General features: G+C 63.4%; 1 protein-coding gene across 4 annotated transcripts in view; it reads right to left on the reverse strand.

The window, feature by feature from the left end:
* Window positions 1-22,545, reverse strand: part of MAD1L1 (mitotic arrest deficient 1 like 1) — a 316,953-nt gene that overhangs the window by 71,408 nt on the left and 223,000 nt on the right. For all 4 annotated transcript variants that reach the window (XM_042971184.1, XM_042971183.1, XM_042971186.1 and 1 more), the window contains one exon: window positions 19,555-19,645. In XM_042971184.1, coding sequence (XP_042827118.1) covers window positions 19,555-19,645 — 91 coding nt within the window. The remainder of the gene's footprint in view (window positions 1-19,554; window positions 19,646-22,545) is intronic.

The following is a 22,545-nucleotide window of genomic DNA, read 5'->3' on the forward strand; positions in this document are numbered from 1 at the left end:
GGAAAGATAACCGTGAGCGTGAAATCCATCGGCCCCGTGCAGCCCGGCAGAGGCCCTGTGGCAGCAGACAGGCCAAGAGCTTGCTTTCTGGGCCTTTGCGGGCTGAGGTGGGGGGTACCCATCATTCATGCAGGAGGCAAGCAGGCAGTGAGGGATGGGCCGGGGGCAGGCACGGCAGGCCTGTTACTAGCCTCCATCCGCCAGCCAGCTCTGCGTCTGCACGGGGCACCGGGAGTGGCGTCCTGCAAAACCACAGACCAGCTCCCGTGTCCCCAAATGCTGCTCTTCCTTTGGTTTTCCTCCAACCCTTCAAAAATGTAAGAACAAAGATGGGTCGGCAGGCCTCGGGCCCAGGCCCACCCCTGCTGAGCCAGAGGGTCAAGCTCCTCCTTCCCTCGGCCACCAGGCAGAGGCTCTCCTGGGCCCGAGACAGGATGAGACCGCTAACACCCGAAAGGAGGCAGGTGCAGGTGAATCGGGTGACCCGGCGCCTGGCCATCCCGGGCCCGGGGCAGGATGCTGTCCTGGAGGCGCCGAACCCAGGGGAACAGGAAGGAGAACACCGCTCCCCGCCGGGACCAGGGGTTCCGAGCAGCAGCCTGCGGGGAGGACCCTCCCTCGATGGGGAAGGGCTGATGGTACAAACGAGGTCGGGGACTTCCGGAACCCGCAGGGCTTCTCCAGGCGAGAGCAGACAGGGGGCGGAGGCAAAGCGGAGAAACTCTTACAGGTGTCATGAGTCGGGACAGATGGCCCTTTGGCTACAGGGTCAAGGTGAGCAGGCCAGGCACCGGGAGGCCACGGCCCCGGCGTTCACAGCGGGGATGGCTCTGTGCGCTTGGTGCCCAAGCTCTCGGCCATGGCACCAGTTACCCCCCGGTGTGGGGACGAGCTGCAAAAGCTCTCACTCCCTGTGGCCCTGGCCACAGGGGAAAGGATCGCCGCTGACCCCAGACGGTGGTCAGTGGCCCACAGGGTCCCGCCAGGATGGCCGTCCTGACGGGCTGACTGCAGAGCCCAGCGCAGGAGGCCAGTGTCGTGTGAGAACACAGATCCCCTGCGGCCTGGCCTCCGCCCTGGGGGTGGAGGGGGGCACCTGTGTCACCGAGGCAGCACCCGTGGCCAGCGCCATGGTGAGTTTTGCTGCTGCCACACTGCGCCCCCCAGCCCTGGGCTCCCTCACCTGAGAAATGGGGAATGCCGAGGACGGACCGGGCGACACGTGTTCAGACCCTCATAGACCGTAAAGCCCGATGCTGACTGAGCCATTTCTTAGCACGTGGGAAGCAGCCGAGGCGCTCAGGACACCGGGTAACGAAGAGGGAAGGTCTCCGGGGCCCTCCGTGGGGATGAGACCCATCTGCGGACGTGAAGGCCACGGCCAGACTCCCCGGGCGCGGGATTAGCCTCTGCCCCTTCCCCGTGGCCCGTGTGGGGCTGTAAGGACCTGGTGGGGCGGGGCGGGTGGGACAGGGAGGGGGGCCGCAGTCCACGCCCCCGGGCTCGCCCCTGCACTGCGACGGGCCTGCCGAGGACAGCCGTCAGCTGTGCGTGCCGCGTCTGCCAGCCCTGGGTCCTGGGGCGCGAGCGCCCCAACCCGGCCGGCCCTGCAGAATCAGGCCGTGAGGACATCACACGGACTGTGGCCGATCAGCCCCGGGCGTGCGAGCCCACGGGGCTTCTTGCCTCTTCACGGTCACAGTGACAAGCGAAGGTGCGGCCCGCTCACACCACTCGGTCTGCCCTGCTCCCGCCCGAGGACTAGCACCCAAGTCAGAGCCCCATCTCTGGGACCAGCCCCAGGATGTGGGGGACGTGCCTCTGTGCGCAGAACCCGCCCTTCCCGACAGTGTGGGGGGGGGGCAGGCTGCTCCCGGGGAGACCAAGCCTGAGCCCCCGCCCCCCCCTCCCCCGGACAAACGGCGGCCACGGGGAGGCCGGCGATCCCATCCGTGCGCCCACCGCCCCCCAGACCCTCCCCGTGAAGTCGGCCTCGGCCCCCAGGTCAGTGTGGTGCGCCCGAGGGCTGAGCGTGCGCGCGTCCAGCCTGCCCTCTTCTGACGCACCCGTGGCGGCACGTGCTCTCTGCCGGAAGCTGCACCGCTGGAAGCTGGCGATGGCACCCAGGGGAGACCAGCACAGTCACCCAGACACCAGCGAGAACAAGGTGGCTGCTGTTTCAGGCTGCTAAGTTTTGGGGTGTTTGCCTCAAAGCAACTGGGAAATGACACCGTCTCTAGAGAGGAGGCTAGAGGAGAAAGGAGCCGGGCACCCAGGGCGTCCCGGTCCCCGCCCGGCGGACGGCAGGCTCCCTGGGAGGCTGCGGGCCGAGGCTTTTGGGTTCTGCACGCATCAGTAAGAACAAGGCCAGAGGTCGTGCTCCAACCTGGGTCACCAGAATGACAGGACAGTGCACCACCGACCTCCACCCCATCCTGATTATGGAGGGGAAGCGGGGGGACTCACACCGGCTGGGGGTGGGCAGCACAGGCCTCCCCAAGATGCAGGGGTGAGGGGCCACATCGCAGCACCAGGGACGAGGTGCCCGGGCCACGGTGCAGGCCCTGCTCTGCCCCGCCGGTGGTCACGGTCCATCCTTGACAAACCCTCGTTTTAGGGGAACAGGCAGAGAGCAGGTCAGGGGACAGAGGCTAGGGCCCCGACGGCTGGGGCAGGCGAGGCTCCTTCCCTCGGGCCCCCTGGTGGATCGCTCTCCTGTTTTCTGGAGGTGTGTACCGTGCAGGCCAGCTGGGAGGGGGCAGTGAGTGAGTATTCAGGTCTGGTGGCCACACAGCCTATTATCATTGTAATGTGGGGGCAGCCACAGACGTGCATAAACTGACGGGCCCCACCGTGTCTCAAGAAAGCTCTATTTGCCAAAACAAGCAGCTGGCCGGACCTGGCCCGTGGGCTCTGGCTCGCTGACCTTGGGTGGAAAGAGTCTGAGCAGGAGGTTGGGAGGAGAATAAAGGCCCACCCACGGGGAGGCGCTGGAGGATGTGTGGCAGGCAGCACCAAGGCCAGTCCAGAGGCTGGCATCCAGGGCGCCCGGGGGCCAGGGACAGGCAGCAGCTTCGCCCCCTTCCTGTCCCCAGAGCACCGAGAGCAGTAGGGAGCAAACATCGCCGGCAGGGATTAAGGACGCAAATAGGCGCCCGTGGACCGGAGGACACGGCCTGTGACGATGGCCGAACCCAGCTGGTGCACACGTGGACCTCGTCTCCCCAATCCCAGCTGCTTCTACAATTCACAGGGAGCTGCAAGAGGTTCAGAATAATCCCGAATAATCCCAAATAATCCTGAATAATCCAGTCATCCTGAACGGGAGGACAGAGCAGGAGGATGCCCACTTCAACTCCAAGGCAGAGTGGTGCCAGCGTCAGGGCGAGCTCCCTGGAACAGAAAGGAAGCCCGGAGGAGACCCTCGTGTCCCCAGAGAACTGACTTCCTACAAGGGCACCAAGTCCACTCTGTGGGGAAAGGAATCCTTTAACACACGCTGCCGGGACCACTGCACATCCACGTGCAAAAGGTGTGAGGCTGGACCCCTACCTCACACCGTATAAAAACTAAGTCAAAACCAAAGATGTAAGTGAAAGAGCTCAGACCACAAGACTCAGAAGAAAATGTGAGGGCAAGCCTTCGTGACATTGGATTCGGCCACGGATTCTTGGATAGGATGCTAAAATCAAAGAACAAAACAAAAAAAAGTACAAATCGGACGTCATAAAAATGAAAAACTCCGTGCTTCAAAGAACACCATTGAGGAAAGGAAAAGACAACATACAGAACGGGAGAAAATATTTGTAAGCTGCACATCTAGTAAGGAACTCGTACCCAGAATAATAACAAAGCCTCACAGCTCAGTAGCAACAAGACCCAGGTAACTGATTTAAAAATGGGCAGGGGTCTCACTACGTACTTTTCCACGGAAGAGACACAGACACTAGTAAGTACACGAGAAGACGCTCAGTACCCATGGCATCGTTAACCGAGACAACAAGCGTGGCCGAGGACGAGGAGGAATTGGGGGCCCCCGCGACTGTCAGCACAGATGTGAAACAGCACAGCCGCTGTGGGTAACAGCTCCTCGAGCGGTGAGACAGAGAGCGACCGCACAAACCCACAAGTCTACACGCCGGTGTCGGCTCAGGAGAAATAAAACCGATGCGCACCAAGAAACCTGCGCCCCCACGTTCACGGCAGCATGATTCGTAACAGAAGGCGGGAAAAACCCAACATCCATCAACTGGTGAACGGTGAACTGCGCTGGGTGCACGGTGGAATATCGCTCAGCCGTAAAAAGGGGCGGGGCACCGACGCCCGCTACCACACGTGAGATCCTTGGACACGTGACGCTCAGTGACAGAAGCGCGTCACAAAGGACCACAGGTCACGTGGCTCCATCCACACAAAAGGCCCAGAACAGGAGTGCCCACAGGGATGGAAAATAGAGACGGGGGCTGTGAGGGGCAGGAGGCAGAGGGGTGGCAGGCAGGGGTGGAGATGTGTGTCTGATACGATGAAAGGCACATGCTATCTGCGAGTGTAAGCACCACCGAATTGCTCTCCGTTTCAAACACGTGAGGTATGCGGCATATAAATCTCCATAAAGCTTTTTTTTAAAGGGGCACCTGGGAGGCTCAGTTGGTTGAGTGTCTGATTTCAGCTCAGGTCCTGATCTCACGGTTCACCGGTTCAAGCCCCGCGTTGGGCTCTGTGCTGACAGCTCAGAGCCTGGAGCCTGCTTCCGATTCTGTGTCTCCCTCTCTCTCTGCCCCTGCCCTGCTTGTGCTCTGTCTCCCTCTCAAAAATAAACATTAAAAAAAAAAAGAATTAAAAAAAAAAGTTTTTAAAAAAAAGGAAGGAAAGAGGTAGGGCGGAGAGCCGGCACCCACAAGGGAGGGGAGCACCGAGCTCGGTGGGGGGAATGCATGCTGGGTGCGGTGGAGGCCCGAGCCTGACCTCCACGCCACCCCGGGGCCTGTCTGGCTGCCAGGCCGAACCTCTCTGAGCCTCCCAGGCACCCCTGCGCCTCCATGGGCCCACAGCTGGTCAGGACTCCCCGCCGTAGTCCCCCTCGAGTGACGCCCCCCGACCTCATCCGCCCAGGCTTTCTGGCCCCATGTTCTCAGGCCACCTTCCCGTGTACACCTACCTCCCTGACCCTGGACCCTCAGGGCTCCGAGGGACCCCCACCGCCCCTGGACCATACGCTGCCAGACCCCGTCCGCGGGGCGGGAGACGGGCCACTCTGCTCCGGCCGGTTTCCTCCAAGTCTTTGACACGGGGGTGCATGGGGTGTGGGGTATGTGCAGACCAGACCTGAGACTGCAAGGTGGGGGCAGAGGCCCGTGTCGGGACAGACAGCAAGCTGCTGCAAGGCGCGGCCTGCCGGCCAGTCGCTGCAGCGGTCGCAGTGAGGCCCGGTCGGCAGGGAGGAAGCTGGGGGCCGGGATGAGCTGTCAACACCCTGAGGGCCTGGGTTTGCCGTAGGCACCTGCCACCTGCAACTCCCACACAGGGCTCAGAAGGACGAGGGCTCCCGCCCGGAGACGGTGAGAGGAGGTGAGCTGGCTGGTGCAGTCGGGGCCCCCCGGCAGTCTGTCACGGCCGGGGATCGGGGAGCATGCAAACCGGGTGGCCAGATAACGCCTTCCAGGGGCCGGGGTGACTGGCTCCCACGGCAGCCGCCCCTAGGCCCGGCCAAACTGGACTCGGACCCCATTCTTCTCCCCCCGCACACCCCACAGGGCTGTCCCCGGGCCGGTGGCCGGCAGGCGGGGGCCGACCTGTCGGGACCCCGCGGCCGGGCTGTGCGTCCACAGGCTCAGCCTGCGGTGACACCGACCCCGCGCGGTGGGAGGAGGCCGTCCCTCTGCGGCTACGAGGGCGGCACGGCGTGGCCGACACCACGGAGGCCCGGGAGTGGAGGGAGACGCTGGTGCCCACGGCCGGCTCGCCACGGGACGTCCAGCCGCCGAGATCACGGGTTCCCCAGACGCTTCCAGCAGGCCGAGCCCCGCCCGGCTCTCACGCAGCACATCACCTGTGACCTGCACCTCACCCCCAGCCTCCCGGCCGGAGGAACGTAAGGGCAGGCCCCTGGGGCGCGTGCGGGGCAGGAGCTGTGTGGCCGCCGGGGGGCGCACCACGCCTTCGGGGGCTGGCACGTCCACGAGGCACACAGGTGGGGCTCCGGAGACCCCTGCGGAAACGTGCTGCTAGATGGCGGCTCTGAGACACGAAGAGGGAAGACGGCTGTGGTCTCCTCCGGAGACGGGTCTGATTCCCAGCTGAGGAACCGGGTAGCGACGAGAATCTCAAAAGGAAAAGTTCCGGGCTTCCTCCGGCCAGACGGCGGGATCGCCGCGTGTACAGGCCCCTGTCACCCGTGGAGAGCTGCCGTGTCTGCTCCAGAATGACCCCAGGGAAGCCGAAGACCGGGGCTGGGCGTGGGGCGGCCGGGGTTCTGGGGGAGGGGGCGTCTGCCACGCGTTTCTGCGGAGACCCGCAGAGTGCCGGGCGGGTCTGGGCCGGAGGGCGAACTCTGCTCGCCCCCCAGAGCCCGGAGGCTCCTGCCTCGGCCTCACCGCCCGAATCCCTTCTTTTGCCCCAACTCCCTGACAGCTCCCAAGAATGGCCGCTTTCCTCCGCGTCCAGGCCCGCTGTGCCAACGTCCTGAGTCCCGCAGGGAGCATCTGCGGCCTGGCCGCCCTGACCCACGCTGGCTGCTGGCCCTTCCCCACCTGCAGCAGAGCAAGGGCGGGCCGCCACCCCAAGGACCTTCGGGGCCTGGTGCTCACAGGCCCGCACAGAGGGCAAGCCCCAGGAGCCCCCGTCGGCCTGGCCTGTGGCGGCACGTGCTGCCCAGGGCCCGGGAGGGAGGGTGGGCGGGCGGGCGCCTGCCACCCGGGCCTGACACGCATACTGAGGGCCCTGCTGGAAGAGGCAGAGACGCAGGGAGAATTAAACGGCTCAGTTAAGTAAGTGCTGGTCTTGATGCATATTCATAAGTCACCCGGCCTCGCAGCTAAATCAATACCTCTCCCAGCCCAAGGGAGCACAGCTCGGGGAGAAGAGCAGGAGGCTCGGGAGCCGGGCCGGGCTTACTAGATGGGAAGCGCAGCCCTCCCCAGGCCCTGCCTCGGTGACCTTGCTCCCCAAGCCCGGCCCTGCATCTTCTGCACAGGCCCAAGGCTGGTGCCCCCTCTGCTCAGGAGCCCCATGGCCTTGTGCAGGTCCCTCAGCGGTTGGCCTCGCGTCCCTACTGTCTCACGGGTGGGGATGGGGGCAAGCTGGGTTCTTGCTCAGTGCTCAAAGGGCCCTGAAGCCTCGGGCACACAGCAGACCCGATCCCCCCGCATGAGACCCCCCCAGACTGTGCTCGCGGCAGGTGCTGCTCGTGGCAGGTGCACAGGGTAGGGAATGGCGGAGGGGATCACACAGAGCAGCATGAGCCGGACTCCTCCACCCCCCGGATCTGCGGCACCATGGGCAGCTGGCTCGTCTCCTGGCTCAGAGACTGAGAAACTGAGGCCCGGAGAGGACTGGAGGCACACACGGCTGTTCAGGACTGGTCACCGGGAGGGGTAAAGAGGGGAGAGGCCGGGGGCTGGAGGTTCCCAGAGGCAGGTCTCCGGGGTCCTTCCTCAAGCCGCAGACATGTTACTGAGGGAGAACAGGTGCTCCACAAGCTTCTGCCTGTCCGTGGGCCAACGGGAAGGCTAAGGAAGAGGCTGGGGACCACGAGGGCCTACCCCTACCTCCTCTGGCTCCCCTTGCCCCCTCGGGACAGAAGCTTTACTCGAAAGCTGGGCACTTGGCATTCCCTGTGGCCGAGGCACCCTTGGAAAACACACAGGGTGTACAGCCTGCCACCCAACTTACAAGAGGGGGTTGTGTGCACGGTCTCCAGCGCCCGCTGCAGCCTCCGAGGGGCCCGGACCCTCTGGTCAAAGCTGGTCAAGGGACCCAGCGCAGCAAAGGGAGGATGCAGCCTGGGGGAGCAGCCCCGCCTGGGCCGCCACACGTGGGTACGGCTCTCCTCACTCCACCCTGTGGGCGGCCACCGTGCCCGCTTCCGACCCAGTGCCGGAGACCGCAGCAGGATGGGTCTGTCCACTGACGGCCACGCAACAAAGGGGAGGAAGATACGCCACGTCCCGTGGCCGTCCGGAGGAAGACCAACGGTGACAGGGGGCCCGGAGGGGGCCCTCGCCCAGAGGGAGGCCACTGTGCTCAACCTCCGGGCCCGTCCCCGGGCCCAGAGTTCACCCCGCGGTGGTGGTCCGGAGCCCTGCCGGCCTTGGGCACCGGGGCAGGCTGCCAACACGACGCCGCTAACCTCCCGGAGGCGGGCAGACAGCGGGGTGGCTCACGCGGGCGGTGGGGACCGCCTCACCAGCGCCTCCCTCCTCCCGGAGACAGAGTGGCAAGACGGGCCGAGTCCTGGGGCCCAGCGGGGTGCCCGTCCCTCCTCTGCCCGCACGCAACCCGTGGCCAGGCCACAGGGCCTGAGGGAAAGATGCCGCCATCCCAGGACACCGGGTGGGGCCCTGCGGGTCACACGCAGAGCCCCCGCGGCCCCGACCACAGAGGTCTGCCCTGGCTCCCCGGTCTGACTCAGCTGCCCGGCCAACAAGCCCCCTGAGGCTCCTGTCCCCAGGCTGGGCCCCTCCCTGCACCTCCGTCACAGCAGGGCAGGGACACCGAAGAGTGTCACCCGCGTGGGCACCCAGGGCCGTGCTCTGTGGGAAGAAGGGAAGGGACAGGGTGTCTTCTGCTTGTGCTCGTCCTGCTAGTCAGGAGGCCACAGTTGACGATCTCCCCTCCACCTGCCATCCCACGGCAATGTCACCAAGCGAGCGAGCCAGACCCCTGCTTGGCTGCGTGGATGCACAGAAGCTGTGGAAATCGGGTGGCCGTGGCTGTCGTGACGTCCCTGTCAGACGGCAAACAACGGGCGCAGCCTAAATCCGGTGGCCTGCCTAAGCGGTGAGAGCCGGCGCAGACAGCACTGAGGTCGGTGCTCACTGCCCTGGGTGCTCACCGGGACGCCGGGCACTTCGTCCCACCTGCCCAAGGGACCGGAGGCACACAGATCAGAAAGTGCTGAACAAAGCCACTCGATTTTTTCAAAATTGTGGTAAAATACACATAACGTAAAATTAACCATCTCAACCATTTCTAAGTGAACAGCTCAGTGGCACCGAGCACATTCACGCTGCTGCGCAGCCTTCCCCACCGCTCGTCTCTAGAACGTTCCATCTCCCCACACTGAGAGTCTGCCCCATTACACACAGACCCCCAACTACTCTCCCAGACCTGGGCCTACTTTCTACTCTGTGTCTGTGAGTCTGACGACCCCGGGACCTCGAGTGAGTGGGTCCCAGTGTGTGTCCTCCCGTGTCTGGATCGTGTCACTCACCGTGGTGTCTGCAGGGTCCGCCCATGTTGGAGCGGGTGCCAGAACTTCCTTCCTTTTTAAGGCTGAGTGATATTCCATTGTGTGGATGGGCCGGGTCGTGTCACCCCGGTCCAAGATGGACACCGTGATGCTGCCGTGAACGTGGGGGTACGCGTGTCTGTTCGAGTCCCAGGAGCGGGACCGCAGGGTCATATGGCTAAAGAAAGCGGCTTTGTAAAGTCTGTTTCAGCATCTGTGGTGGGACATCAAGAAATCCCCACGGGAGGCAGTTCTAGAATTCCGCGTTCTGTCTGTAAACCGCCTCCACAAAACCACCTTTCTACAAGAAGGATCAAGTAAACCGGTCATAATTTCCTTCCTTGCTGGGCTGCTGAGCAGTTCAGCTTCAACAGTGCCTGATGCCAGAATATTCCTGATCTACTTCTCGTAGGTATCACGTTATCGGTGGCCACAATACTGGGATCTTATCTAAAACAAATAGACACGACTGTGGAATATAGTCAAGTTAATACTCACAGACTGAAGAAACTCAAATTCCCCAAATAATCTGGACTCTTCCAGAACTTTCGTGGAGAGCCTAAGCACCCTGAGAGGGTGACTTCCCTGGAAAGCCCTGGAAATCCTGGCAGTGACATTCCTTGTCCTCTGTGCCACAGAAGGAAACCAAGAGCACGTGGTCCCGCCAGGTCCTCGAGCGGCTCCTCCCCGAGTCCGTCCCAATGGCCTGCTCTCCTTCCTAGGTGTCCCCACGAGTGATGACTCACGGGTACACCGGGCCCACGGTTTGTGTCTCCCCACCAAACACACGCTCACGGAAGTGGGGCCCTGGGTGCCTCAGCCTCCGCCGTCCCCCACATTAGAGCAGCACCCACACAGCAGACCCCAGCAAGGGGGACAGACACCCCACACCCAGCACCGGGGGCGCCAAATGACCGCTGCTCTGCTGGGGTCCATCCTCCCCTCTGGCCAAGCCACCCCAGGGACTCGTTCAGAAGGAATCTTGGACCCTGAGCCCTGGAACGGAGCTTGAACGGCAAACATCATGCCATGTCCCAGCGGGGCCCCCAAGTCGGAGGGAGGCCGGTCGGGGGATGGGCTGATGAGCAGGAAGACAAGGAGGAGACAAAGGACAGAGACCAGCACGGGGCCTGGAACAGACCTGGCCTGAAGCTCCGGTTACCTAAGCCCCCGGGCACCGGGCCGATGACCACAACCCCCAGCGCCCTCGCTGGGGCTCCTATCGGGCAGCCCCCGCCCCCCCCACCCCCGTCACCACAAACATTCCTAAAGGAAGCTGGAGGGGAGGGGGCAGTCCGGGCCGGATGCAGCAGGGGGAGGGGAGGGCCGCGCACAGACGAGGAGTCTACACTCTTCCCTAAGTGCCAGTGCAGGCTGCCCACGGGACATACGTGGATGCAGGCGCCAGGGAGAAAGGGCCTCTGGCAGCACAAGACGCCCCGAATGCCCTCTCTGCGGCACCCCTGCCTCCCGCCGCGCGGGCCAGAGCAGGGGATGCAGCCGCACGTGATAAGCCCCTCTGCCAGCCCCTCGTCCGGTCTCGGGAGCATCTCACTCGGGCCAGAGGGCGCGGGCCTACGGCCCCTGTGCGGCATGTGCCACGCCCTCAGCTGTGGCCCTCGCAGCACAGGGGCCATGAATGGGTCTTCTGGAGGCGGCCCGGCTCCGTGGGCCCTGGGGACGGTGCCACAGTAAGGGAGGACGGGAGCGTGCCAGACTCCCGAGGCGCCGCGGGCCGACCCCCAAGCTGGGCTTCCTCCCCAGCACCCAGGCCGACACAGCACGTCTACACGAGGTGACACAGCCGCCACGAGGGCTGGGCGAAGCCGGCAGGGACAAGAGAGCGAGTTCCCCCGAGGCAGCCGACTCCAGAGCCCCCATCTGGTGGGAGCTGTGACCCGGTCAGGGGACACGGATCCAGGGTGCTGGTGGGGTCCGAGCGGGTGCTGGCCTCACAGGGAGGAAGAGGCCAGGTGTCCTGCTAGCCCCGAGCCAGTCGCAAAAACAAGAGCCCAGGGTAAGAGCTCCTGAAGCTGGTCGCACGGCTGCCCATCCCACCTGTCCCGCCCCAGATACGCCCTGGCTTGACAGGCCTTAAACGGACAGCTGCCGTGGCAGTAAGGCCCCGCGCCTGGCGTCAGAAGAACGGGTCTATCCCGGCCGGGCCCCAGGGGCTCAGTTCCGGGAGGGACACGTGGGGGTCACGGGGCACGAGGCCGCACCTGCCCTCCCTGCCCCTGGCCGGTCCCGAGGCGCGGACCTCCGCCACCCCGCGAGGGCGAGGCTTGCAGGCCAACGCTCTGCCCTCCGCCCACCCGCCTCACGTGGCCGCTGCGACGCTGCGGGTCCCTCGTAAGAAAAATTCAACTGGCTTGAAAATGATAATTACGTATGACTTTTCAGCACGCCGTTCGTCTCTAGGTCTGTGGGGAGCCGGGTAACCCACGTGTGTGTCTAATGGCCTGGTGACGATCAGACAGGGGTGAAGTGGGGTCGGCACGAAGTCTGAGGTGGCCGCGCCGGGCCCGCGTACGGCCAGCGGCACAGCGGGCAGGCCCGGCACCCTGAGGCCTATCCTGAGGCAGGGGCTCCAGTGACCCTCGGGGCGCCGTGAGGCCCCCTGTGCAGGCAAGGGGCCGGGCCGCCGGTCTGGGGGTCTGAGGCCCCGCGGAGACGCCGGCTGGCACCGGCTCGTGGGACGGGAAGGGGTTTGTTATTCAAGACACGTCCTTCTCATAAAAGAATCAGAAGAAATCAGCGCCTGTGGAAATGTCTCCTCACAAGTGCGCATCAGCAGGCCGGCTTTTTTTAGTCCTCGGCGTTAATAAACATGAGCGGCCGGGCGCCACGTTGGGGAGGGAGGTTCGGGCTCTTTCCTGAAGCGCCTTGTTTTACACGTACGTCGGGGAGCAGAGGCCCGGGGCACGCGCCTGCTCGCTCACTCCGGGTATGAAGGGCACACGCGGCCGCCACGAACAGGGTCACGCACCTCCCGGGCGGGGCCCGGAGTCTGCGCGGCAGGGACACCGAAGATCCCCGCCCCAGAGGCAAACGACACAAGAAACGTGCAAAATGAAGACACAGCCGTAAAACGTGCCGGTGGGGCGCAAACAGGACCCCACAAACGCTCCCGCGCACGAGACTGACTGCCCTACGACGTCCGGTCCCGGGAGGCTCACCGTCATCTTTCGTGAGACCTAACAAATTCTCAATTAGTTGGGGGGTATGTTAATTCCAAAGGGCACATAAACGTGAACAAGAGGCGCCGGGAAAGATTCTGCTGGACGAGTCACGGGGCAGGCGGGAGGGGACGCACCAGCCCTGGGAGCGGCCCACACCCAGTGACACGCGGGCATCGCGGATCCGGGACAGGGCGCCTGACACCATCAAGGACAGGCTTTGTGGACAGTGGTCCCAGGACCGCAAGGGGCCGCCTTTGAGGGAACAGGCTGATGTCAGGCTTCCTCCCTTGTAGAACTCCAGACCAAACCCAAACGCCAAACCAGCCACGGATTTACACGTGAAAAACAAAACCACCACGAAGAACTCCTTCACCACCTGAAGCCAGAAGAGAATAGAAGGTGAACGCACCTATGTAAAAATTCAAATATCAAAATCTTCTTGGTAAAAAACACCTCAAGCAAAGCCAAAAGACAAACGATCAATTGGGGAAACCTGTTCACAACTTAAAAACACCTCAACTGCTTACAAGACAACGACTCCAAGAAATCAACAAGGGCCACCAGAAAGCTGGACCACAGAGGACAACACACAGGAACATAGTTAAAGACTCTCGCTCTCACATACAACACAGGGACCGAAGCTTGAAAGCACACGGACCTGACCCCTGTCCACCTGCTGGGCCGGAAGATCTCGCTCTGTGACGGTGCACTCTGAGCTAGGCCGTGGGGAACCGGCGCTCTCCTGGGTCACCGCCGTCCCACGGTGTGGGGAGTGGTCACGGACGGACCGTCGTGACCAACCGTCTGGCAGAATCGACCAGAATAAGGACCGGTGCCCTTCGATCTCATTATCTCCCTCCCGGAAGTTTATCCCCCACACGCTTGCGCACACGGAAACGCTACACGCAGGACGTGCACCACGGCCACGTTTAGGACCACAGAAAGGGAGGGCGGTGCCTGCGTGGCCACCGACAGGGAGCGAGTGGAGCAAACCACGGCACGCCACCGCCACACAGCTTGCAGCTGAGAAAACGAGGAGACAGCTCCCAGATACAGCGTACAGAAAACAAAAGGCACAGGATGGTTCGCAACAGCCTATCTTTTGAGTTAAAGGGGGGCGGGCACTACATTAGGAAAAAACTCAACCACCAGTCAAGGAGTTACTACACGGGAGGAAAGCCCGGAACGCTTCATGTACTTAACCCTCCCAGCCCCCGTGGGACTCGGGGGCCGGCGGCTGCACCCACCCCTGTGCGCTCCCCGCGCCTGTATGCCCCGAGAGCCCGGGCTGACACGCAGGCCCGAGGCTGGCGTGTGCAGGTGACCCGGTCAAGGTTGCTGCCCTCAGAGCTCACGGTCCAGAGGGCTGACCCGCAAACAGGTCCCAGCTGTGGCGTGAAGGCGATCCCGAGCCGGCCCCGAAGGATGGGCGGGGCTGGTGGGCAGGCGTGGGGTGCCCCAGACGGCAAGTCGTGGGAGCCGGGGGTGCAGGCCACGGCCAGGGCCCTGAGGGAGAAGCCAGTGGGTGGTGGTGGGGCCCTGTGGTCCCCACACAGCCCCCCGGGCTTTCAGGGCAGGCACGGGGGCTGACGGGGCAGCAGAAGGCCTGGGTCTCTGCTGAGGGGATGGGGGGTGTGGCTCATGGCAGCAGGTGGGGGTCCTGAAAGTTGAGGGAGGTGACTGAGTGACCTCGCCACACCTTGCGGCCGGTCACCGGCTTGTGACGCCGGGTACCCCCTTCCCCCAGTGACGGAGGCCCTCACTGTGCGGCCGAGGAGGAGCTTCAGGGACTTCAGAAGCAGGGAGGGGGCGGTTGCCGAACAGCAGAGGCCAGCGCCTCTGGCTGAGGGCCAGTCTAGTGCCCTGCGCCCCCGTCACCTGGCTGACCCGGATGAAACCAACCCTCAGAGACATCAGCCCCTTCCTCACCCCCAGAGCAATCTCTGGGGCTCCCCTTATGCCCACACATCCCCAACACATGGCCTGTGGGGTTCGGCGCCCCCAGGAAGCAACACCCAGAGAGCATTTCAGAAGTGGGGGCAGTAGGCCAGTCAGGGGCAGGACAGGCCCAAGGGTGTGGTCAGCAGCCAGAGGGTCCAAAGGGGAAGAGCCAGAGGTGGGAGGGTTCTGAGAAGCAGAGGTCAGGCCTGAATTGGGCCCATGGCTCCCTGGCAAGTGAGAGCTGGTGGGAGCAGGTGGGAACAGGTGGGAGGAGGTGGGAGCAGATGGCAGGAAGTGGGAACAAGGGGGAGGAAGTGGGAACAGATAGAAACAGGTGGGAAGGGGTGAGAGCAGGTGGGAGCAGGTGGGAACAGGAGGGAAGAGGCGAGAGCAGGTGGGAGCAGGTGGGAGAAGGTGGGAAGGGGGGGAAGGGGTGAGAGCAGGTGGGAACAGGAGGGAAGAGGCGAGAGCAGGTGGGAACAGGTGGGAGCAGGTGTGAACAGGTGGGAACAGGTGGGACAAGGTGGGAACAGATGGGAGGAGGTGGGAATGGGTAGGAGGAGGTGGGAGCACATGGGAGAAGGTGGGAATATGGGGGAGGAGGTAAGGGCAGGTGGGAGGGAAGAGGTGGGAGCAGGTGGGAGAAGGTGGGAATGGGGGAAGAGGTGAGAGCAGGTGGGAGCAGGTGGGAACAGGTGGGATAGGAGAGGTCCAGCCCTGGGGGCCCAGGCTGGGCAGGAGGAACCCGCAGGTGAGAAGGAACCAGCGGGGGCCCCTGGGGGGCCATCACAGCATCGACCGGGAGAGGGCAGTGCGATATGAAGGGTGAGGGCCCCTCTCCCCCACCCCGCACTCAAGAGGGAGGAAGGAGACGGAGGCTGGGAGGGTCTGGTTCGACAGTGCCTGCCTGGTGACGCAGGGACGGGAGCGGAGACGTCTCCACAGGCACCGTGAGCTTTTCGCTCGCAGGCAACCCAGCAATTTTCTACCCACTCTGTTTCCAAAAACGATACTTATTTCAAATGTCACCGGGCCGCAGTCTGGTCCCTTTCCCGCGCAGCACCGCCGGCTGGCTACGGCAGCCCCGCCCTGGCGCAGGGGGAGCAGGCGCGAGGGGTGGGGGGGAGAGCGGGACCTCCACCCACCCCTGACCATCACCTGCCTGAATGAGCAGCGTAATCAGACAACATTGAGGGGCAGCGGGACGTGGGCTCAAACCCCAGAGATGAATTCTGCTTGATTACACGCACGCTGGAGCGTTTACAGGGAACGCTGCAGATGTTTGCAATTTGCTTTAAAATGCATCAAAAAAGTTAAAAAGATTGACGGATGGCAGAGGGGCGGCAGCACAACATACGTCAAGGGCTCGTGCCGGGACGTGGGTGGTGGGTTAGGGTCCGTACTGTGCAACTCGCTTGTCCGTGCTGTCCATTCCAGAACGCTCCTAAGACGCCGGGGCAGTGCGTGGCCAGGCCGTCTTGGTGCCCTCGGGGCGTCCGGCCTGGGCCAGCCTCCCTCCCCCGCCCCCCGCCGTGGCCCAGAGCTGCCGCGCGTCCAGCCGCCTCTCGACGGTGCGTGGGGAGCCGGTGCGGCTCGTTGCCGTCAGTCCCCAAGTCTGGCCCCTCAGACACACAAACGCCGAAGAGCACGTTTGTCTCCTTCGAGGGAAGACACGGGACGGTGGCGTTATTAACCACAGCGGCAGCGGCGCTGGCCGTGCTCAGCTGGCACGGGAGGCGCCCCGGCTGGGCGCTCCCCCCGAGGTCGCCGAAGTGGCCCTCCAGAGACCGGGCCCACAGCCTCCACCCTCCACGGAGAGCGCCGAGCAGAGTCAGGGCGGACGAGACCAGGGTGCGGTTCCTCCACCGTTCTGGTTCTGGGAGACCGAGGCCGGCGCAGGGGCGCGTGGGGCGGGGGCCCAGGCAGGGAGGACCAGGGCTGCGGCCGCCGGCCATCCTCGCTCTGCGGGCACCGACACGCCACGAGTGTGTCCTGGAGCCCCCCGTTCTCGCGGCCACGCGGAGAGCGCACACCCGCCCCGCTTCCGGCCCGGAGGACGCGGCGCGTGTCCGACCCGCTCGGTAGCCAGAAGGGGCGTCGGTGACCCAGGCCCCCCCCCACCCCCCGCCCCGCCCCACTGGAGGTCCGCCGCCCTGGGCTGCATCAGCGGTGCATCGGGACCCGGAGCCGGTGGGGACAGCCCGCCGCCCCGTCCGGGCTCCCAGAGGGCACAGGGCAGGAGGGGCACGCCCGGCTCCGAGCGGGAACGGAGCTCCGTCTCCTCATCAACCAGCTGTGAACTAATTACAAGAAGTTCTAACTAGTGGCTCCCTCTCCGAGCATATGTTCCCAATTAAGGCAACTGCAGCTGATTTTAATCAATCTTCCGTGAAGCGGCCCATCTCGAAGCCTCTCCGCGGAGGGAACGAGGGCACGGAGGGGAGGGTGTCTGCACGGGAGCGCCCCGGCCGCACCGCCGTGCCACCGAGGTCCCCCCGCCCTGCCGGCCGCGTCCGGGCCGCACTCCCGAGCTTGGCCCGGGGGAAGGCGGGGTGGGGTCGGCGCCTCCCGAGCTCCGGCACAGAGGTGAAGGGGCGAGGCCTTCGCCCTCACGGTGGAGAAGGCGGGAAATGGCAAGAGATGGACGCGGGGATCTACCGAGGGCCACGTGGCGTCAGACGTGGCATGCCACCTCCCCGGAGCCCCACCTGGGCATCGCCATCCCGAAGTCCTGAAGGACGTACCCGATGTGCCGGGGGCTCAGATGGCAGAGCCCGACACGTCCACGACCACCCGGCCAAGGCACAGGACGGTGTTCTAGCTGAGGACCCCACGACGCCCCCCGTACCCACGTGTCCGAGTCACCCTCGGGCCCCCTCGGCCGCCGCCTGGACCCCAGCCAGGCGCGCGAGTCCTCCGGGTCCGCTCTGGGCGACAACGCGACCGCCCACGCTGCTCCGACTCGCCGCCTGCGTTCCGGTCTGCCCCGCGGGGGGCCAGGTTCCAGGACGGGCCCATCTGCCTATGTCCTCCATGGGGCCCCACGCTCACGGGGGCTCTTCGTGAGCCGGACGAGTGGACGGCGTCCGGGTCGGACGGGAACTGCCACCAGCAAAGCCAGCGTCCAGACCCCCTGGGACGGTCAGCTCAGCCCTGAGGTGCCGACCTCACTCGCCCACACCACTGCGCAACAGACCCGGGTCGGGGCAGCCGGTGGCGGTGGGGGGAGCAGACCGGGGGGTCCTCAGAGCTGAGGCTGGGCACCTGAGAATGGCAACTGGCTGTAGGGACACGGCCCCGCGGCCACGAGGGAGCTGGGCTCCGAGCCCTCTCCCGCCGGGTGCCCTCGGCCAAATTACGGACCCCTCCTCAACGGACGCCTCCTGCTCGGAGGACCCGCGTCCGAGGACCGTGGACACAGAGAGGCCCATGCGGCACAGCGACCGTGCGCGGCAGAGGCCGGTGCCAGCTGTGACAGCCGAGACGAGCAGCCGGGAAACGGGGATCCTGGCGGGCCCCCGCATCGCGCCGGCCTTCTGACAGGAGCCCCATTTGAGGCGCCCTCCTGGATTCGTGCCGGAACCGGGAACCTGGGGCGAGGCCGTCACGGGCCTCCTCGTGCTGCGGTGTCTGGAGGCAGGACACGGGCGCTGCTGTGGGACGAGCAGTCGGTCCCCCGACTCGAAGCAGTGGGAGGGAACGGGGCGCCCGTGAGGGGCCGCGGGACACCCACCTGGTGCAGAGGCGGTGGCTGCCTGTGGCTGTCTACAAGCCTCTGCCACCCCTGCCCCGGGGCCGTGGCACAGCTCGGGGAGCACCGCCATGCCTCCGCATAAGCACCCGAGCCCCCGGCGTGATGCAAACCTGTCTCCACAGGGCGCCCCCCCCCCTCCCCCCCCCACCAAACCTGCGCTGTGCCCCACCCACGCCCACAGGCAGGGACGCGGAGGCCGCCCGCCCCCTGTGGGCAGGAGCCCAGCCCCTCGGCCGGGAGCGGCCCCAGGACCTGCGTGTCTCCCGTCAGGGAGCAACATTGGAGATGGGCGAGCGGCGGACTCCCCGTCTCCCAGGGTGCTGGGGGCAGATGCCCTCGGGCACAGCGCTCGCCAGCACCTTGCCTCAGCAGCCCCGCCTACGGCACGGCAGGCTCCCTGGGAAGGGCCTGGCAGGCCGGAGGCAGGAAAAAGGGACGTGAAGGATTTCAGCCAGCCTCACTGCGCCCCGACCCCGAGAGCCCGGGGAGCCGTCAGCCCCGATCACAGGCTGTGCCCGAATGAACACGCGGGAAGACGCCCACCCGCCCCGCTCCGACAGGGCCTGGCTGACGGGCCGCCCGGGCCGACCTGCCAACAGCCCGGATCTCCCTTCGGAGACCGCGGCCCAATTAGAGCGGTACGGGTCCCAGAGCTGAGCGCCGCCAGCCGCGGCTCCCGGCACCTCGCTTCATCAGACTTGTCACTTCCCCTGGCTCCAGGAATCGGTAATAAAAAAGAGATCTGATTTGCCTCTAATAGGTGTCAAGATAGAATCAATGGCCTGTCCAAAATCTGGGTAATCACCAATCTGCAGGTTTCTTGCCACGGAGCAATTCAGACGGGAGCATAAAAATGAAAAACAACGTAAAGGTGTGCCGGCGTAAACAGAGCTGTGGCCTCCTGACTGCAGGCGGCGGGCACGGGCCTGGGCGCACACCCGACCAGAGACCAGCCGCGGGCCACGGCCGGTGCAGGGAGGGAGCAGGAGGACCGATGGAGCACGGGGCCGGGGCCACGGCTGGGACACCCTCCCCGATGCGCTCCGAGCACACGCCCCGGTGTGAGGGCAGGCGTATGGGGGTAGGTCGCGGCTTCGTGCAGTCCGGCGAAACAAAGATGGGACGTCGGCGGGAGGGGGAAAAGCCCGGAGGGCAGGGAGAACCTGTGGGGGAACGCCGCGTCCCGGGATAAGCCCCGCCGGTGGCCGCCGCCGCCCGCCGCCACGCACCTGCAGGGTCAGCCGCTCGAGCTGCGCCTCCAGCGTCTTCTTCTCTTCCTCCAGGCGGCTGCGTTCCCCTTCCAGCTCCTCAATCTTCAGCCTGCAAGGAGAGCCAGACCGTCAGGACACACACCGCGGCCCGCCGTCCACTCCTACAGACGGGGCCCTGCCCGGAGGGTGGGGGGTGTCACGCTCAGGCCCGGGGGCGGGGTGTGGCCCGCACGTCCGTTCTGACGAAGGGGGGGTCTCCACGGACCACAACTCGAGGGGGCAGGACAGATGGGAAGCTGCACGCGTCCTGTGCTCGTCGGCCCACTCCCAGGACGCATGACCACGTATCGTAGAGGACACAGAACCACGGAGTCGACCCGGAGGGAGACGTGGGCTGGGGAGGGAAGCTAACTGGGGGGAAGCAGGCTCAGAGGGACCGTGCAGGGTCCCTTCTCCCTCGCGGGCCCGGACACCAAGGCCAGCGGCCGACAGAGGCGTACGGCAGGTTTCAGCTCACGGTAACTAAGTGCCTATTTCTGTCTTCATTTCCAGATTTTAATTTTTGAAAAGCACTATATTCACATGATTTGGAAATAAGTAAGTTTGTCCAGGAAGCAGTGTGCAGCACGTACACAGGCTAAGGAACAGGGCCTTCCCACTACTAACCAGCTGGAGTGGAAAACTCACATTTCATAGATTATTCAGGAAGGTCTTGGCTCGGGAGCAAGAGATAATTATCTCTAGACAGAGAAGTGCTCCAGGACGGCCTAGCAAATCACACAAGATCAGAAAGGACCAAAACTCTTTCCAAGAAACCTAATTACGTCTCTGAAAAAAGCTCGGGAAGATTTATACGAATACAAAAACATTCAGAATCAAACAAGCCAAAATTTACAATGTCTGCCAACTAATCAAAGACTACTAGGCATTAAAAGAAGCAGGAAAATATGACCCGTGATGAGGAAAATAGTCAATCAGTTGAAACCCACCATGAGCTGCAGCATTAAGTAGCATCCAAGGACATTGAAACGGTTATTGCAACCGTCCGCTGTTCAACAGCTCAGCACAGAGACGGAGTCACGAGCAAGACGGCCCCAGTTCCTGGAGGGGTGAGCCCCAGCGCCCGAGACCACAGACACGCTGGGCGGGCGAACGCCAGAGCAGACTGTGCAGGAGGAAAGCCTACGCACCGGAAGACCCCAGAAAGAAACGATACAAACCAACACACAGAACAAAACACCCAAAACGATCCCAAGTGAAAGAGAGAGGAAAAGGGATATTTGAGGCTGACGAGACGGTCACCGAGGTGTGCGGGGCAACTTCACGGAGCACAGCGGCCGCCTGGGTGGAGCCCCGAAGGAAAGGGCGGGAGACAGACCCTGGGAGACGAAGCGTCAGCTTTGATGACCGGCACACACAGATCCGAGACGCTCGGCAACCCCCCAGCACAAGACACACGGGAAACGGCCCCAGTGCACCTAGTAACCTAATGGCTCAAAAAGCTGCCAGCGGAAGGGAGAGAGGTCACGTACAGAGGAATAAAGCGGATTTCTCATCAGACACAGTGCAAGTGAGAAAGGGAAGAGAAAGCTTTAAAATACTGAAATAAATTAAAAAATACCAACCGAGAATTCGACCGCCAGTGAAAATAATCACACACAAAAGCGACATAAAGATGTTCTCAGACAAACCACACCTGCAAGGACTCGTCACCAGCAGACCCGCTCCCCGAGGGGGTCAGGGGAGGCCCTTCTGGCAGGGGGGCAGGGACGCCAGAGGGAGACACGGGTCCACGTAAAGGAGCGAGGTGCAGCGGAACCGCGACCGCGTGGGCCAGCGTGTGGCTGTCAAGGACGCTTGATGTCCGGCTGACATCCGCTACCACGTGTGTCTCAGGCGTCCAAGAGTGACTGTGCTATTACGGACACCACAAAATGCTCGCCGTGGTCGTGGTCTGTCGCTGCACAAAGTCACCACAGGATCACCAGCTGCATGTCACAACCCTGTGCTGTATGTCACATCCCCGTGACCTACTATTTTATAACTGGAAGTCTGTACTCTGAATCCCCTCTATCTCCCTGCTCATTATCTAGGCGTCTGTGCATTTCTTTTGTTTTTTTAGATGCTACATGGGAGTCAGATCACACGGCATTTGTTTTCCTGTCTCAGTTCACTCAGCACCATACCCTCTGGGTCCATCCACGTCGTTGCAAATGGCAAGATCTCATCCTTCTTTATGGCTGAGTGATATTCCACGTGTATATACGCCACGTGTTCCAGCCAAGATATGAAAGCAAATTGCTATCTTTTAACAAGATTAGTTGTTGAAACAAAACTAACAAAAATGTACTGGGGTCTAAGATAAAAATACAAGTGGAATGCGTGACACACGTAGCAGAGGCCGGAGGGGAAAACAGACAATGTAGCGAGGAGGCTGTGTGCCTGACGGTAGAACATCGCTCGCAGGCAGACTGTGACCAGCGGGAGGTGCGCACCATGCACCCCGCAACAAGCCCTAAAATAACAAGGAGTGACAACCGGTGAGCAAGAAAGGAAATAAAGTGAAATAATAAAACACACGCAACGAGTTAGAAAGAAGCCAGGAAAATGGGAAACGAAGAGGAAGGGACGGGACGGGTGGACGGCAGTAAGGTGACAAGACAAGACCCCGTCGTACCGGCTGCCACAGGACACGTCAACAGTCCACACACCCAGTTAAACGCAGGCTACCCACGCGGACGAAGCAGCAACCCCCCGTTATGTCACCCCCGACACGAAGCGGCAAACGGACGTGAGCCGCCAACACTGGGAAAACCAACAGAGAAAGCCGGAGAGGCCCCTAGAACCACAGAGAATTTCAGAGCCAACGGCGGCGCCAACGAGGGAACTTTGTGATGGTGCGGAGGCCGAGTGGCCGAGAGAACAGTATCGTCCGGAACACCTACGCGCTAGGGAAAGCCCTTCGACAGGTGCAGCCACCCTGGTAGAAACACACACGGAAATATCCAA

Source organism: Panthera tigris, chromosome E3 (assembly GCF_018350195.1).
Source record: "Panthera tigris isolate Pti1 chromosome E3, P.tigris_Pti1_mat1.1, whole genome shotgun sequence".
NCBI classification, from domain to species: Eukaryota; Metazoa; Chordata; class Mammalia; order Carnivora; family Felidae; genus Panthera; species Panthera tigris.